The sequence below is a fragment of the Cnephaeus nilssonii genome, assembly GCF_951640355.1.
Source record: "Cnephaeus nilssonii genome assembly, chromosome: 19".
In the NCBI taxonomy this organism is placed as follows: Eukaryota; Metazoa; Chordata; class Mammalia; order Chiroptera; family Vespertilionidae; genus Cnephaeus; species Cnephaeus nilssonii.
In genome coordinates this window covers 12,114,855-12,130,304 of record NC_137090.1, presented here as the reverse complement: position 1 = coordinate 12,130,304, position 15,450 = coordinate 12,114,855, and the positions used below count along the sequence as shown (strand labels likewise).

Sequence of the window (15,450 nt, the reverse complement as noted above, 5' to 3'; positions counted from 1 at the left end):
TGGATATCCCCTTTCTCATCCCCTTCCCTTAAATAAATTCACTTTTTCTTTATCCACCATCTGAGATGGCTATTTAGCCTGCCCATGTATCACCACGTTAACCTTTCAAAGGCCTCATCCCTGGAACTTCAGAATGTGACTGTATTCGGAGATAGCACCTTTAGAAAGATGACTACGTTAAAATGAAGCATTTAGACTGCGCCCAATCCAATATGACTGATGTCCTTAGAGGAAATTTGCGATGAGCCAGCGATGAACACAGAAGAAAGATCATGTGAGGATGCAGCAAGAAGGCTACTATGCGCAAGCCAAGAAGAGAGGCCTCAGGAGAAACCAAACCTGCTGACATTGATCTTGGGCTTTGAGCCTACAGAACTATGCGAAAGTTCCCTTAGGTCAGACACATTTCTTATTCATCCTTATGTTCCCAGATTTCTGCATAGTATATACCATGTAGGAGGTATTGCATCTTTCCTTTCCAAGGTCACCAGCAATCTCCTTGTGGATAAATCCATTCTATACTTTTTAGTCCTTTCTTTCTTGCCTTTTCAGCAGCATTTGACCCTGTAGATCACTCACTTTTTGCCAAACCCTCCCACTCCTTTGCTGTTCCCTCTTACGATTCCAGCTCCTCCTCCTCCTCAGTCTCATTTGAGGTTTTCTCAAATGTTGGCTATTCTTTGGGATTCTATCTTGAGCTGTCTTCTCTCAGCACTCAATACACTGTCTTGGGGCCATCATTTCCTTTCCCATCACTTCAGATAGCACCCTTTGCTGATGACAGCCAAATCCAAATCACTAGCCCAGAATGCCACACCCATATACACAACTCTTTACCGGGTATCTCCACTTGAAAGAAAGTCAGAAAAGAAAGCACAGGAGCTGCTTGAGGTCAAAGCCTTGCTCCTTCACTAAACTTTACGGCATTGGGCAAGTTACTTACCTCTTTGTGCCTCAAATAATGATTAGTAATAATGATAATGATGGGGTTGTTGTGGGTACTAAATGAGATAATTCATAGATAATTCATATACAGCACATGGTATAATGCCTAGCGACAGTAGTAATAAAAGACCTTCAACAGGTTCAAAAGTGAATTCATCACCGTACCTGAGTCTTTCTCTTCATTCTTTGTCCCAAATCTCAGTAAATGGCAGCACTAACCACTTAGCCAGAACCCTGGGTGCTATCTTTGTTTCCTGACCACCACTGCCCTCCTAGCCTATCAGGGGCTCTTCCTGGGCTTAACCTTGTTGGAATATACCTCTGACCCACTAAGTGTTTCTGATGTCCAGGCTTTACACATATTCATTCATTCAATCCATAGAACTGTCCTGCAAAATAGGTGCTATCATTATCATCCCTATTTTGCAGATACAAAATTTGAAGCACAGAAAGATTAAGTAACTCATCCAAGATTATATGCGAGGCAAAGCTGGGATCAACCACTATGCCATATGCCATATTGTTTCTATTGTAATACTTAGCGCATTCTGTTTCCCTCCTCTCCCCTGTTAGACTATGTGTTCTTTGAAGTCTCTGGTTTGTTTGCAACAGCATCTTCAGTGACTAGAACAGTGCTCAGCAAAAGGTGCCTTTTTAATACACCCAGTGAGTTGGATAATCCCTTAGAGATAAGACAAAGAATAAATAAATGGAAAGCAATAGAATAGCCATTGGCTTGCTTTCAGTTATGGCCAGGATTAGAGATGTTGTTTGTGGAGAAGGTTTTTGTTTTTATATGTGAGGATAACAAGCAAAAGATTGGAATTAGAGGTAACTAGAGGATGAGTTTAAGGAGATATTAATATTCACAGATTCATGGATTCAACAATTTAGGGCACATGCTATAATCCTTTTAAGAGAGGGAAATTTGCCCTGACTGGTTTGGCTCAGTGGATAGAGCGTCGGCCTGCGGACTCAAGGGTCCCAGGTTCGATTCCGGTCAAGGGCATGTACCTTGGTTGCGGGCACATACCCAGTAGGGGGTGTGCAAGAGGCAGCTGATCGATGTTTCTCTCTCATCGATGTTTCTAACTCTCTATCCCTCTCCCTTCCTCTCTGTAAAAAAAAATCAATAAAATACATTAAAAAAAAAAGAGAGGGAAATTTGACAAATACATTCTTATAACTAGAATTCACAGTCTTCTGAGTGCAGTCACTACCAAATTTTTACAACTGCTTTAAAAAAAAAAGAGGCTACTACCTACTTCCGTGTTACTCAAATTGTGTTAAAGGACCCAATTTCAGTGTCATGCAAGGCAGTTCAGATGACGTATCATGCTGGATCTGAGAAAATTTAAATTGGGGAACAAATAAAAATGTAAGCTCAGAGTTCCAATTTGCCCTGGGGGTCAATTTGAGTGTGCAGTTCGTTTATATTCACCGTCACCTGGGGTATACTGTGTACTGTGTGGATCCCTCCACCATAATAAACAGACCGGTTGGTTTTCTTAAACAGTAGCCAGAAAAATGCTTGCTGTGCAGGACCTGGGCAGCCCCAAGAGAGGGAAATGAGAACTCCATCCCTAAATCTGTCCCTTCCTATTTCATCTACTCTCTTTGTTCAGGCCTTCCTCCTTTTCACTGCAGGGTTATTTCCTTAATCCTCCGGACCCCATGTGCCAGGTTCCATCCTGTGCCACATTGGAAAATCTCTCAGAGGCACCTGAGCTCAGCAAAAACAATTATTTTATTCTTCACCCGCTGGGCAAAAAAGCAGTGCCAAGCGTGCTCTGGACCTCATTAGATGGACCGGGCCGAGTCAGGCAGAATGCTGTTTACATCCGCCCCTTAGCTCTCCCTGGAGCTCCAAAAAGCCTCTTTGGTGGTCTTTTCTTTCTTTCTTTTTCCCTTACATGGCCTTCATGAAGAGTAATTAATTATGATTTATAAGCAGTAATAAATTGCAGTTTACAGACTCGAGGCACAATATAAATATTTTCCCTGAAAGCCAAGTTAGGAAGAAATTCCTGTTAGGAGAAAGGAGATGTAAAACCACGGGGCAATTGAAATAAATATTCGAACTAAGTGGTCCAAGCACTGTCAAAAGAAGAAAGAGCAGTGTAATCTGTCTCTGCAGTAACGGGCATATAATAACAGGATCGTTTTCAGCCCATTTCCCCATCCTGCTGGGCAAGCGTTGGCTCAAATAAGGAAAAAGAGTCAAACGAACCGGAGGGGAAAAAAACACCCACCAATTATTTGTGATGCCCGGTAAACAGCCTGCGCCAGAGGATAAGGCTTTTCTGGCTCTCAAATATGCATTCCCCCCCTTTCCATGCGTCTGTCCCCCTCCCTGGAAGGTGGGGTGGGGAGGTCTAAAAATAGCCCATGAATCACGGCAGATAATTCCGTGCAGCAGTTACGTAAACAGGCGGCCCGGCCCGGACCCGGGGTCGGAACGGAAGCGATCGGGGTCAGCGTTGTCACTCTGAATAGGGTCCCCCGGAGCCGGCCGGCGGGAGGCGCGGCCGGGGCGGACGACTGGGCCCGCGGGGCCGGGAGCAGCAGGGGAGCGGCGGGCGGGCGGCCGGCGGGAGGGAGCCGAGGCCCCGGGCCGGGCGCGGGCGGCGGCGCGAGCAGGGCGGGCCGGCCCCGCGCTCTCTCCCCATGGCCGGGGGCGGGCCGCGGTGGCGGCGGCGCTGACGGGCCCGGGGCGGGCGGGCGAGCGGGGGCCTGGGGCCGCGGGGAAGATGAGCGCTGGCCTAGAGCAGAAGGAGCAGCAGGAGAGGCTGCGGGAGGCCGCGGCCTTGGGGGACATTCGGGAGGTGCAGAAACTGGTGGAGAGCGGGGTGGATGTGAACTCCCAAAATGAGGTCAACGGCTGGTAAGTGGGGAGCGGGGGAAGCCCAGGGTCAGCGCAGCGGGCGGGGCCGCGGGGCGGCCGCCCGTGACCCCGGCGACGCCTGCTCAGGCGTGGCCTGGCGCCCGGGGGCCCCCAAGGTTGTGCGCTCCGGAGGCCAGCCCTGGCCCCCCTGCCCGATGGAGTCGGGAGCGCGGACTGCCGAAATCCTGGCCCACGTGGTCTCCCCGGGGCAGCGCCCACCCCGCCCCTGGCGCCCCCGCCGCCTCTGCTTCCTCCCCTCCCCCCCCGACTCACTGGGCCTGAACGGTGCTGGCTATGGTTCTCACGCTAATTTGGAGTTCACCCCAAGTCAAATGTTGAATTGTTTTGCCATAGGTGCTCCTGCAGAACACACGTGTACAGCAAAAAGCATAGATGAATCTTCTAAACTAGCACGATTTCTTTTCTCAAGAGCAGAAAAAAAAATCACTTGCATCCCTGCTCTGCTCTGTTGCTCCTCTGTAGCAGTGATGGCTGCTGCCTACAGCTGCCTGAGGGAAGACTCATTCATTTATTCTTTAGGGTGTTTTGCTTTGTCTCGATCCCCAGTGGGGGGCATGCAGGAAGCAGCCAATCAATGATTTTCTCTCATCATTGATGTTTCTCTCTCTCCCTCTCCTTTCCTCTCTGAAATCAATTTAAAAAATTAAAAAATATATAATTCAGGATTGAACAGCATCCCACCTAGCAAATAGAAGGGAGCTCTGAGAAGCTGTAAAAAAAGGAAAGGTTTTAATAGGCAGAATAGAGAATTTGGTGTTTAGTGTTTCGAATAGAGAATTTGGTCTAAGGCTTTAGATACTTGCCTGCAATTAAGTCCTTCCCGATGAAATAAGGAGTCATTTTAAGTAAGATGTGCTGGTGGTCAAAATTTTAGTGTTAAGTTACTGAATGTGTTATTATTCTGCCCTCTTCACATTTTAACTTAAGTTTTTTTTTTTTTTGATCCTGCCTATTTTGCTAGCTCAGAGTTAAAGTAAGTTTGCAAATGTTATCTTTTAAAAGTGGAATCATACAGTTGGAACTGAAAGGGACGTTGGAGATGGGTTCAGCCCCAGAAAATAACTTGCCGCTAGGTCGCACAACTATTAATGCGATAGCCAGGACCAGACCTCACAAATAGACCTCCCTCCTTACCTTAAAGAAAAAAGCCGGAGTAGCTGTTGAGAATGCCAGGAAACAACAGATACAGATGCTTTGTTGAAAAGTGTTTGCAAACAAGCTTGCTGTTCTGTGCGTGCCTTTTCTGAGCCTTGCTGGGCGGTTCACCAGCTGGGAATCCCTGTTCCGCCGCTGGGAGGCAGTGTTGTGCAGATGAAGGAGCCTGGTCTTGACTGCAGGTTCTTCCTTCCTGCCCCACTAGTTGAACTTATTGGAGTCACTTCGTTTTCCAATTATGTATTTCAGCAGAGTGTTGTAAGCGTCTAACGAGATGAAGCATAATATAAGTAGCTGACATTTACTGAGCTTGCTCGGTAGCACACACGAGGTTCTAAGGGCTTGACGTGTATTATGTCATTCACAACGACACAGGGACATAGCTTTCGTTATTCTCTCCATTTTACAGATCAGGAAACTAAGGCCCAGAAAGGTTAAGTGATTTCCCCAAGGTCATAAAATTGTACTCTCTAGTGGAGCTAGGAAATGAACCCAGCATCGGACTCCAGACCCTGCTTTCCTAACCATAGTGCCTGCCACATAACAGGTGCTGTTTAAAAAAGGAACTACAGGCCTAAGGTCCCAAGGACAGCAAACCAAGACTTTATTGCAGTTTAAGTCCCTCCCAGAAAGGTGACTGTTAATCAGTCAGATTAGGAATTTCCTGATCAACACTAGTGAGGCCGTCTACCTAGTAAGACTCCTGCTGCTCCCAAAGAGAGTGCACTTGTCTGAAAAACAAAACAATGACCCTTCATTGTCTTACATCAGCAACTTTCTTGTCCTGCTCAGTTTCTGCCTATTAAAACCTTTCCTTTTTTTATAGCTTCTCAGAGCTCCCTTCTATTTGCTAGGTGGGATGCTGTTCAATCCTGACTTATATATTTTTTAATTTTTTAAATTGATTTCAGAGAGGAAAGGAGAGGGAGAGAGAGAGAGAAACATCAATGATGAGAGAAAATCATTGATTGGCTGCTTCCTGCATGCCCCCCACTGGGGATCGAGTCTGCAATCCGGGCATGTGCCCTTGACCAGAATAGAACCCGGGACCCTTCAGTCCACAGGCCGACGCTCTATCCACTGAACCAAACTGGCCAGGGCAATCCTGAATTATTTAATAGAGCCAATTAGATCTTCAAATTTACTCAGTTGAATTTTGTTTTTTAACAATGCTCAGTTGATATAAGTTGAATCTGAAGTAACCTGAAGAAGCTTCTCATAGATTTATTGGGACAGATGTCTAATAGCTGCCTCAAACTCAAGGTGTCAAAGGTTGAATTCCTGGTCTGCTCTCATCCCCTAATTGCCCTAGGCCTGCTCCTTGGGGTCCTCATCTCAGCGTCTGAGGTGCTCAGGCCAGAACCCTCAGTGCCAGCCTTGCTTCTGGTCCTTCCCTCACACCCACAGCCAGTCAGTCGGCGAATTCTGACCGCTTCTCACTGGCTGTACAACTACCTCTCTAGACAGAGCTGCCATCATTCTATTACCCCGATCATTGCAGTGGCCTCCTAACTAGTCCCCTTGCTTCTACCCTGATCCCTGACAGTCTTCTTCAGCATAGAAGTCGGAGAGATCCTAACTTAAACGTAATTGGGATCATTTCACTCTGCTCAGGACCCTCTAATGGCTCCCATCTCACTCTAAGAGCCCACGGAGCCCTACAGCTTCTACTCCTGTCCCCGAGCCTCCCTGCCTCGATGCCTCATCTCTGCATTTGCCCCTTGCTTGCTTCATTCTGCTCCCTTGGCCTTGCTTTTCCTGAAACATCAGGCACAGCTCTGATTTAAGTCCTTTGTGTTTTCCCTTCCTTCCATCCAAAATGCTTTTGCTTCCTCACCTCCTTCAGGTCTGAGCTTAGATATAACCTTGGTGAGCCTTTCCTTGGCTCCTCAATTTAAAATTGCACTATGCCCCTCCCCTACCTCTGGCACCCCCTAATTCCTTTCCTTGCTTTATTGTCCCTATAACACTTCATAATAGCAAGCATACTGTTTGTTTTGCTTATTTATTTGCTGGCTGCCTCAGTTTCTTCATCTGTAATATGGAAGGAACGTTGATAATAGTACTTAACTCGTGGGTTGTTTAGAGGATTAAGTAAATATCTGTATTGCTTTTAGACCAATGTCCAGCATGGAAAGCATTATATCTGTGTTTATTTTATAAGCAGAGTGCTGGATAAAGATTACCTAAACAAACAATCAAATACTTACTGTCTAGCAGAATGGTTACTGCTTTCAGTTGTTAGCTGCCTAGTACCCACAATTTCAGCACTGATGAATGATGCCCAGGGCCTCTGGTCTGAAATACTTCCCAGCACTAATAGGATATTCTGACTGCAAACTTAAAGCTTGGAGAGTTGAGGTTCAAAGATAGAACTCCCACATCGACTATAATTTAAGTGTCATGCATATCCTTTGGCGTTAAGGAACAAGTATAATGGCTCAGGAAGAATTTGAAAAGATTGCCTGGTTGCAATGGCTCTGAGTTATGACTGCCCAGAGCCACACAGGCCTGGACTGTAGATGATGATTAGGGCACAGGGCTGGGGAGCCGAGCTGACCTAACTCCACTTGACATGGTGCTACTTTAGTTGGTTTGTCCCAGAGTCTCTCACACCCACTGGCAGTCCATTACCTCCTTCCTCTCAAGCTTGTCATGAGCAAGTCTGTCATGATTTACTACTAGCAAGTGAGCATTTATTTCCAAAGGGAACATATTTTTCTCATCATGCTCCATTCACTTTTGAGTGCTCGCTTATTAGAATTATTTACTTTCCAAGCCTATGCTACAGACATCCACACACAAACACACTGTTGGCTGCAGTTTGCCCAGAATGCATTGGATCCTTCTCCTAGCAACACCCACCTTGTTCTTGGTTCACTTACTCATTTAGCAAATATTAATTAAGCACTTGTATGTCTAAGTAGACCCTTCCTTGTCCTCGTGGAGCTTATGTTGTAGAAGTCTAGACCAAGACCCACCCTTCCTTCCTTCCTTCCTTCCTTCCTTCCTTCCTTCCTTCCTTCCTTCCTTCCTTTATTTTACAGAGAGGAAGAGAGGGGGATAGAGAGTTAGAAACATCAATGAGAGAGAAACATTGATCAGCTGCCTCCTGCACACCCCCTACTGGGGATGTGCCCCCAACCAAGGTACATGCCCTTGACCGGAATCGAACCTGGGACCCTTCAGTCCGCAGGCTGACGCTCTTTCCACTGAGCCAAACCGGTTAGGGCTCTTCCCTTATTTTTCCCAAATTGGTAGTCATATCATCATAGAGTGCACCTTAAAGGCCCTTGAATAATTCTAGTGAATAATATTGTAGAATGTCACTCTGGCACATCAGTGGAGTTGCTCCCAGCCAGCCAGACAAGCTAGCTTTCTGTAAGTCATAAATATCAGGGTACCCAGGGTAAAATCAGCTTTTCCTACAACCAAATGAACTTTCTAGATATTATATTTCCCAGGTGAGTGACCTAATTCTCACTATTGAACATGTGTTCTATTCTTTACCATACCTGTATTTGCCTATAAGCGCTAAAGATATTTATCTCAGTTCAGTTAGAGAGTTGGTGAATGAGGACATTTCAAAACAGTGGGAAAAAGTCTTTTCCTTCCCTGATATCATTCAGCTTTGACAACTGGGGATGAATTTAGTAGCTCTGAATCCTTTCATTTCTGTTAAGATGGAGTTTTTGCGGGCATGCCAATTATATTTCTATACAGTGTTAAAATAACAGCCCTTCAGTGTGTGCATAACCCCTATGTGTACAATATTAAAGAATTAGTTTTACTTAAATGAGTCTAGTATGGTATAAGAGTTCTTGAAATTTTGGTGGTTGATGTACATTTTAAAATGCCTTAGGAATTAAAGTCTGTGCAGTGCCTTACGTGTAAGCAGATGAGGGTGTGTTTGTAGCCTTCTGGAGAGAACAAGAGAAGCCAACATTTTTAAAAATGGAAATTTAGCCCTGGCTGGTGTGGCTCAGAGGATAGAGCGTCAGCCTGTGGACTGAAGGGTCCCAGGTTCAATTCCGGTCAAGGGCACATGCCTGGGTTGTGGGCTCGATTCCCAGTAGGGGGCGTGCAGAAGACAACTGATCAATGATTCTCATCATTGATGTTTCTCTCTCCCTCTTCCTTCCTCTCTGAAATCAATAAAAATATATTTAAAAATAAAAAAAAAATAAAAACAGAAATTTAGAAACCCTTCTTTTTGTGAGTGTGAAGGAAAGAAAAAGAGGAAAAGACTCAGACAAGAATATTCTGTATTACTAGTAATAATTTTAGTGGCAGAGCAAGCTTGTAGATACAAGATGGTTATTTGCCTGATAATATTTAATCTTCAAGTGATAATTGATGCATATGAAGCAAGTTTCCGTAGTCCCTAAAAAAGGAATGTGCCAATATAAAGATATATTTTAAAGAGATTGGGACAATCTAATGAGCAATACTGATAGACTAACACTCAGCAATACCATTAGAGTTAGCCAGCCAGCCAGCCTGTCAGCCTCTGGAAGCCATTGGAATTAAAGCTCCTAGGACAAATCAGCTTCTCCCAAGGGCCAGAAATGAAATTTAAAAATAAATTTTAAGCATACAAAATATTTTGCTCACCTGCTTTCTGTAAAGAAAAGTTGAGATTACTAGCCTGGTTTCCTGGTCCTAGCTGAACTCTGGCATATATTTGTTTACTAACCTGTAGAATTTGAAATCCCAAATCACCTCTCTTCTTTTTAAATTACTCTCCCCCCCCCCCCTTTGTTTTGGGACAGGACCTGTTTACACTGGGCCTGTAAACGCAATCATGGGCAGGTGGTCTCTTACTTGTTAAAATCAGGAGCCGACAAAGACATTCTTACCACAAAAGGAGAAATGCCAGTCCAGTTAACATCAAGGAGAGAAATCAGAAAGATAATGGGAGGTGAGTCTGAGTTCTGGGGCAGCTTTTGACTTTGTCAAACTAATTTAAGACTGGTAGTATTATTGGCTGTATTCTTTATGCAATTCAAGCAACCAGTTTGTTTCTAAAAGCAAAGACCGTATTACTGTGCCAAGATAGTAATTCTATGTTGTTTCTGGAAAGGTAGGCATTATAAGTTATTTTAATCTGTAAAATTTAAGATGATAAAAACGGTAATCATAAACCTAATGAAATATTCTTTTTCTTCTGACTTGAAGAGGCACTGAACACTGACCATAGTATTTTGTCGTATACCAAAGCACACTAGATTTCACAAGACACTCGTTTCTTGCCAAGTTTTGAAGGACTGTGTGAAGGTTCTGTGTTTTCTTTCTTGAAGTGGAAGAAGATGATGATGGTGACAGCCTCCCCCAGACGAAGAAGGAGTCCGACCTGCCCTTCGTTCCCAACTATTTGGCCAGTCCAGCTTTCCCTTTTATCTACACCCCCGTGGCAGAGGATTCGGCCCCGCTGCAGAATGGGGGCCCCTCCACACCCCCTGCCTCACCCCCTGGAGACAGTTCCCCTGCATTGCTCCCCCCTGGGGAACCTCCCCTGCTGGGGGCCTTTCCGAGGGACCACCCCTCTTTGGCACTGGTTCAGAATGGGGATGTGTCTGCCCCCTCCGCTGTACTCAGAACACCAGAAAGCACAAAACCTGTGTGCCAGCCACCAGTGAGTCAGAGCCGATCACTGTTCTCTTCTGTCCCGTCCAAGCCACCAGTGTCTCTGGAGCCTCAAAATGGGACATATGCAGGACCAGCGCCAGCATTCCAGCCGTTTTTCTTCACCGGAGCATTTCCATTTAATATGCAAGGTAACTCCTTGTCAGCAGCCGCCTCTGCTGACGGGCAGACAGCATCCGGAGCTCAGGAGCTTTACTTCTGGGTTTGGGGGTGGCATGTATTTAGGTTAAGTATAATTACAGATTTACAGAGAAGCTGCAACACCAGGATAAGGAACTCTCTTTACTCAGATTGTTTGCCTTTTGCCCTTTTGCCCTCAACTGTTTAAGTGTGTATTTCCTAAGAATAAGGATAGTCTGTTACATAATTATACACAACACAAGGATCACATTTAGGAAATGTAACCTTGATATAGAATACTGTTCTCTAATCCATAGTCCATATTTAAATTTTGTCAATTACCTCAACATTGCCCTTCATAGCCATCTTCACTCCCTCCACCTCTGCTCCTTGCCCCCGATCACCCATAACATTTAGTTATCATGTTGGTTTAGTCTCTTTTAATCTGGAACATTTCCTCAGCCTTTCTCTATCATTTTGGACCTCAATATTTTTAAAGAGTTCAGGCCAATTATTTTGTAGAATATGATTTCCTGTCATTCTCTATTTACTAGTTGGTATTCTGTAAAGAAGGGCTTTATTTTCTCCTCCATTTATATCAGTATGAACGCAGATTCTTATTCTATTCATTGGGTTATAATCCATTACCGTTACTTCGATGTTCGAATTATGCCACATTTGCCCAAGGGAGCTTCTTTGAGCCAGTTCTCGTGTCCCTCGGACATGTCACATCCTTCTTGGACCACTACCTTACTCTCTTGTACAGCAAGACGTTTACTCCCAAAGCCAAGGCTCCCTTACTCAGGTGCCCTGGACTCAAATCATAATTACACTGTAATTTTATTAGCTTTTTGCCCTTTTACTGAGCTTAATACAAGGAACTTCCTATTTCATAAATATCCTTAGATCCACAATTGTTAAATCTTTTTAGAGTAATTCATGTACCATATCTTGCCTGTGCCTTCTTTTCCCCTCTCTTCTCCTTCCCTGCTTATATGTAGTTTAACTCCCCAAACCATTCTTAAGCCTTTACCTTCTTAGTTCCAGCAGCAGAAAGAAATGATCCTCTATACAGTTGTGATGGTGTCCCCTCCCCAACCACCCTCCACGCCCCCTTTTACTTGAGAAGCACACAGTCTTAGGTGTAGGGAAGACAGTGCAGGAAACTTTCAGCAGAGCCAGAACTGGGCTTGAGCAACGCTTGCTGATGGTGCCTAGTTTTTCCTCATTGGGTGGCACAAGCTTCTTCTGGAAAAGACCTTAAATTACATAGGCTGATTATGCCAGAACCATTCATTAACATTTCTCCCTCTTTTTTTCCTAGAGCTGGTACTCAAGGTGAGGATTCAAAACCCATCTCTTCGAGAAAATGACTTCATTGAAATTGAACTGGACCGACAGGAGCTCACCTACCAAGAATTGCTCCGAGTGAGTTGCTGTGAGCTGGGTGTTAATCCAGATCAAGTGGAGAAGATCAGAAAGTTGCCCAACACCCTGGTAAGAAAGGTAAGGAAAGGCCTGTTAAGCATGAGTAGTCGGTTGCCTTCTGCATTTGGAAAATACCCAGTTTCCTCCTTGGTTATATGAGTCATAGTTGAGGAAATGAAAAGATAATAGAAAAGGAGAGAAGGGTGGTTTTCCAAATATAATCATTGAGCTTTCTTTCCCTCTACTGGGTCTATAGGGACATTGGCCTTTTTGGTTTTTGTTGTTGTTGTTGTTTTGTGGCCTTTTTGAAAGTTGTAGGATCCCAGAGAGAATTTTCTAAAGTACCATGCACATTTTCATTCAGTTGTTTCTGTGTGGCTCTATAAGGATTATCTTAGTGCACCATCAGAATGAGGTTAAATTACAGTGCAAACCCACATGGATACAGGTGTGGTCCTCCCAACATCTGAGTTTTCTGAGCACCGGGCTCTGCTTCTCAGAGCGCGTGAGTAAAACGGATTCCTGCATTGCCTCTCCCTTCAAGGTGTGCTCCTCCTAGAGCAGCTGCTGCTAAGGGCTTCCCCCATTCCAACCCAGCTCACGCCCGGGACTGTCCTGCACTGTCACTGACAGCCTGCCAAAGGGTGTTTTTTTTTTCGTTTTTTTTTTCTATTAGGCTTTAAAATGAGCCAGGATACCGATATCAAGTCAACACAGCACACCAAACATAAAGAGACAAGTGGCTCCTCTTAATCTGATTAACCTATTTTTGTTTTAGGACAAAGATGTTGCTCGACTCCAAGATTTCCAAGAGCTGGAACTGGTTCTAACGATAAGTGAAAATAATTTTCTGTTCAGAAATGCTGCATCCACACTGACAGAAAGGCCTTGCTACAACAGGAGAGCTTCAAAACTGACTTACTAATGCCGCAGGGACTTCTCTCACCGAGTATTGTGACAGTGCGCGTCACCTCTGGGCCAAGGACAAGCCATTGATCTCAATGCCTTGGATGCCGGAGGGCCGCTGGTGCCGCTGAGCAGTGCACACTGACATTGTCCTGCCCGGGTAGGAAGCCCCTGACCCTCAAGCAGTGGTGCCACTCTTCCAAGCCTCTTGGTGCACAATAAACCTATTGCTCCACGCTGTGAACAGTGGAGAAGTGGTCTGGAGAGGCAGAAGCGGCGGTTCTATATCCGGTGGGTTTTACGTGCAGCATGTAAGAGAGCGGTCCGCAGTGCTGAGAGAGAGGAGCCTATTTCTAGCCACTCCTGTTGACAGTGCACCTGAAGGGCCAGGATGCGCTCGGCGTGGCGTTGCATGCTCACAACTGTCCTGAAATGTGAACTGACTCGAGGAAAACAGGTGCTGGACAGATGGGTTTTAGTGTGGCTGGTGGCTATGAGGTTCCATATAACATATTTACAAATGTTACTCAGGTGAAAAGTATTTAAGAACACAGTTACCTAATTGTAAATATGCTGTTAACCAAAAGAGCTTCCCCTCCCCCACTTTTCCCTTTGTAAACACTCATGACTCCTCTGTCTCCAGTCAGCCATTGCCAATCCCTAGACAAGCACCTCTGCATTCCCTTCCCTTTGTGGTCACTAGAGGGCTCTCTGATGCCTTCCAAAAGAGCAACCGCCTTTTTTTTGTTGTTTTGTTTTAACTGAAGTGATTCCTGCCATCTCCGTGTTTAACTGCACCATATGAGAAGAGCACAAACATTGCCTGTCCATGTTCTCTACTTTCATTTTCCACTAGAAATGAAAAGCAATTTTTGAGACTGAATCTGTTGCTGTTTTAAAGGTTATTGTAGGAAAATGAGCTAAAGGAGTTAGCATATTTATTTTTGTATAAAAGATAAAGATTATTTTGAAATTATTAGGATTTTTACACAATTCTGAAATCTGTTGCTTTTGTAAACAAATTGTTTTATCTTAGGGATCCCCTATAACCCCCACCAATCCAATACCCCCCAAAAAGGCAATTGTAAGTCTACCAGGCTTTGTTCTGAAAAAACAAACAAACAAAAAAACCCCACAAACACACACCTGATTAAACTCTTGAACATGGCATAATAATTTTTAGAAGAATGCATTCAAGGATTCTTTTCCTTTCCTTCAGTGTCAATGTGAACAGAAGAGCCGCTGTCTGTTGAAGCAAACAGCTTAGCCTCAGAAATGAGAAGGAGCACATAGACAGGAGAGCAGGGGTTTGACGCCGGCTGTGGAGGGCACCCCTGCTGTCCTGAGCAGCTTTCTCCCCATAGTGCCTATAGTTTCCAAAGAAACGTCACTCCCTCACTGTGTTAATTTTATTCGCTGGAGAGAGGATGTGCAGATGTCAGTGGAAGAGAATGCGGTGCTAAGAGACGGCCTCCTGCTGCTGCCCAGTGCTGAGCTGAGGTGGAGGTGTTCGCAAGGCCAGCTTCACGGCGTCACTGTTCAGTGACCTAATGTATTTCAGCACTTACTGACGGCGACTTACCCTTGTACAGTGTTTGCATGGCAGAGTAAAGGTTACTTATTACTCCCTCTCTCTGAGGTACTTTAAAGAAGAAACCTCCCTGGTGTTTCAACCAATCAGAAGCTAGTTTATCTAGACATACTAACCTTTCTCCCCCTTTCCTTTAAGAGAAGTTTAATGATAAGATTAGTTCTGTCCTGAAAGAAATAAATTCAGTATTAATTCATGTCTAAATCACTGGGGTTAAACTTCCAGCCATCCAGATCGGTTAGAGATTCAGAAGCAGTGGAGGCCCCGGCTGGGGGGCGGCCTACAGAGGGGCAGCTCCGGGCATTTCCAGGGCTTAGGAACAGAGGGAGCCAGGGGCTGCGTCTCAGGTGAGAGGTGAGCCCTACACCGGTCTCTTCTATAAAGTCCTCTGTGGTCCAGTGACCTCTATGTATGGCCGTAGAATAAGACTGCACAGTTGCTGGTAGGTGAGTCTAAAGTCTTAATCTATGCATTCAGAGAACTATTTTTATATGCTTCGTGTAATTTATAACAAAGGGTTTTCTTTTTAGCTCTGTTACTGTGAATCCCCCCGCCTCCACTGCATATTTACAGCATGTGTTCATACTGTGGGCAAACATTCACTGAAGATAATTTTCTTTGTGCATTGCTGACTGTTCAAATATAACAAGTATTATTAAAATTAAATATTAACTGACCGAGCCCATATTCTTTCATTTTGGCTTCCTAAGCAGCACTTTACTTCTAGTCACAGGGGGCTGAAATGGTTGGATGG

General features: G+C 44.8%; 1 protein-coding gene across 2 annotated transcripts; it reads left to right on the top strand.

Moving 5' to 3' along the window:
* Positions 1 to 3,558: 3,558 nt before the first annotated feature.
* Positions 3,559 to 15,372, top strand: ANKRD40 (ankyrin repeat domain 40). Of its 2 annotated transcripts, none has more exons than XM_079798400.1 (5): positions 3,559 to 3,829; positions 9,778 to 9,926; positions 10,306 to 10,782; positions 12,096 to 12,268; positions 12,978 to 15,372. In XM_079798400.1, exons 1-5 carry the CDS (start codon positions 3,696 to 3,698, stop codon positions 13,122 to 13,124), a joined length of 1,080 nt encoding a protein of 359 aa, XP_079654526.1. In that variant the 5' UTR covers positions 3,559 to 3,695; the 3' UTR covers positions 13,125 to 15,372. The 2 variants fall into 2 exon arrangements, with proteins under 2 accessions (XP_079654526.1, XP_079654525.1); XM_079798399.1 differs by having other exon boundaries at positions 12,096 to 12,277.
* Positions 15,373 to 15,450: the final 78 nt, after the last annotated feature.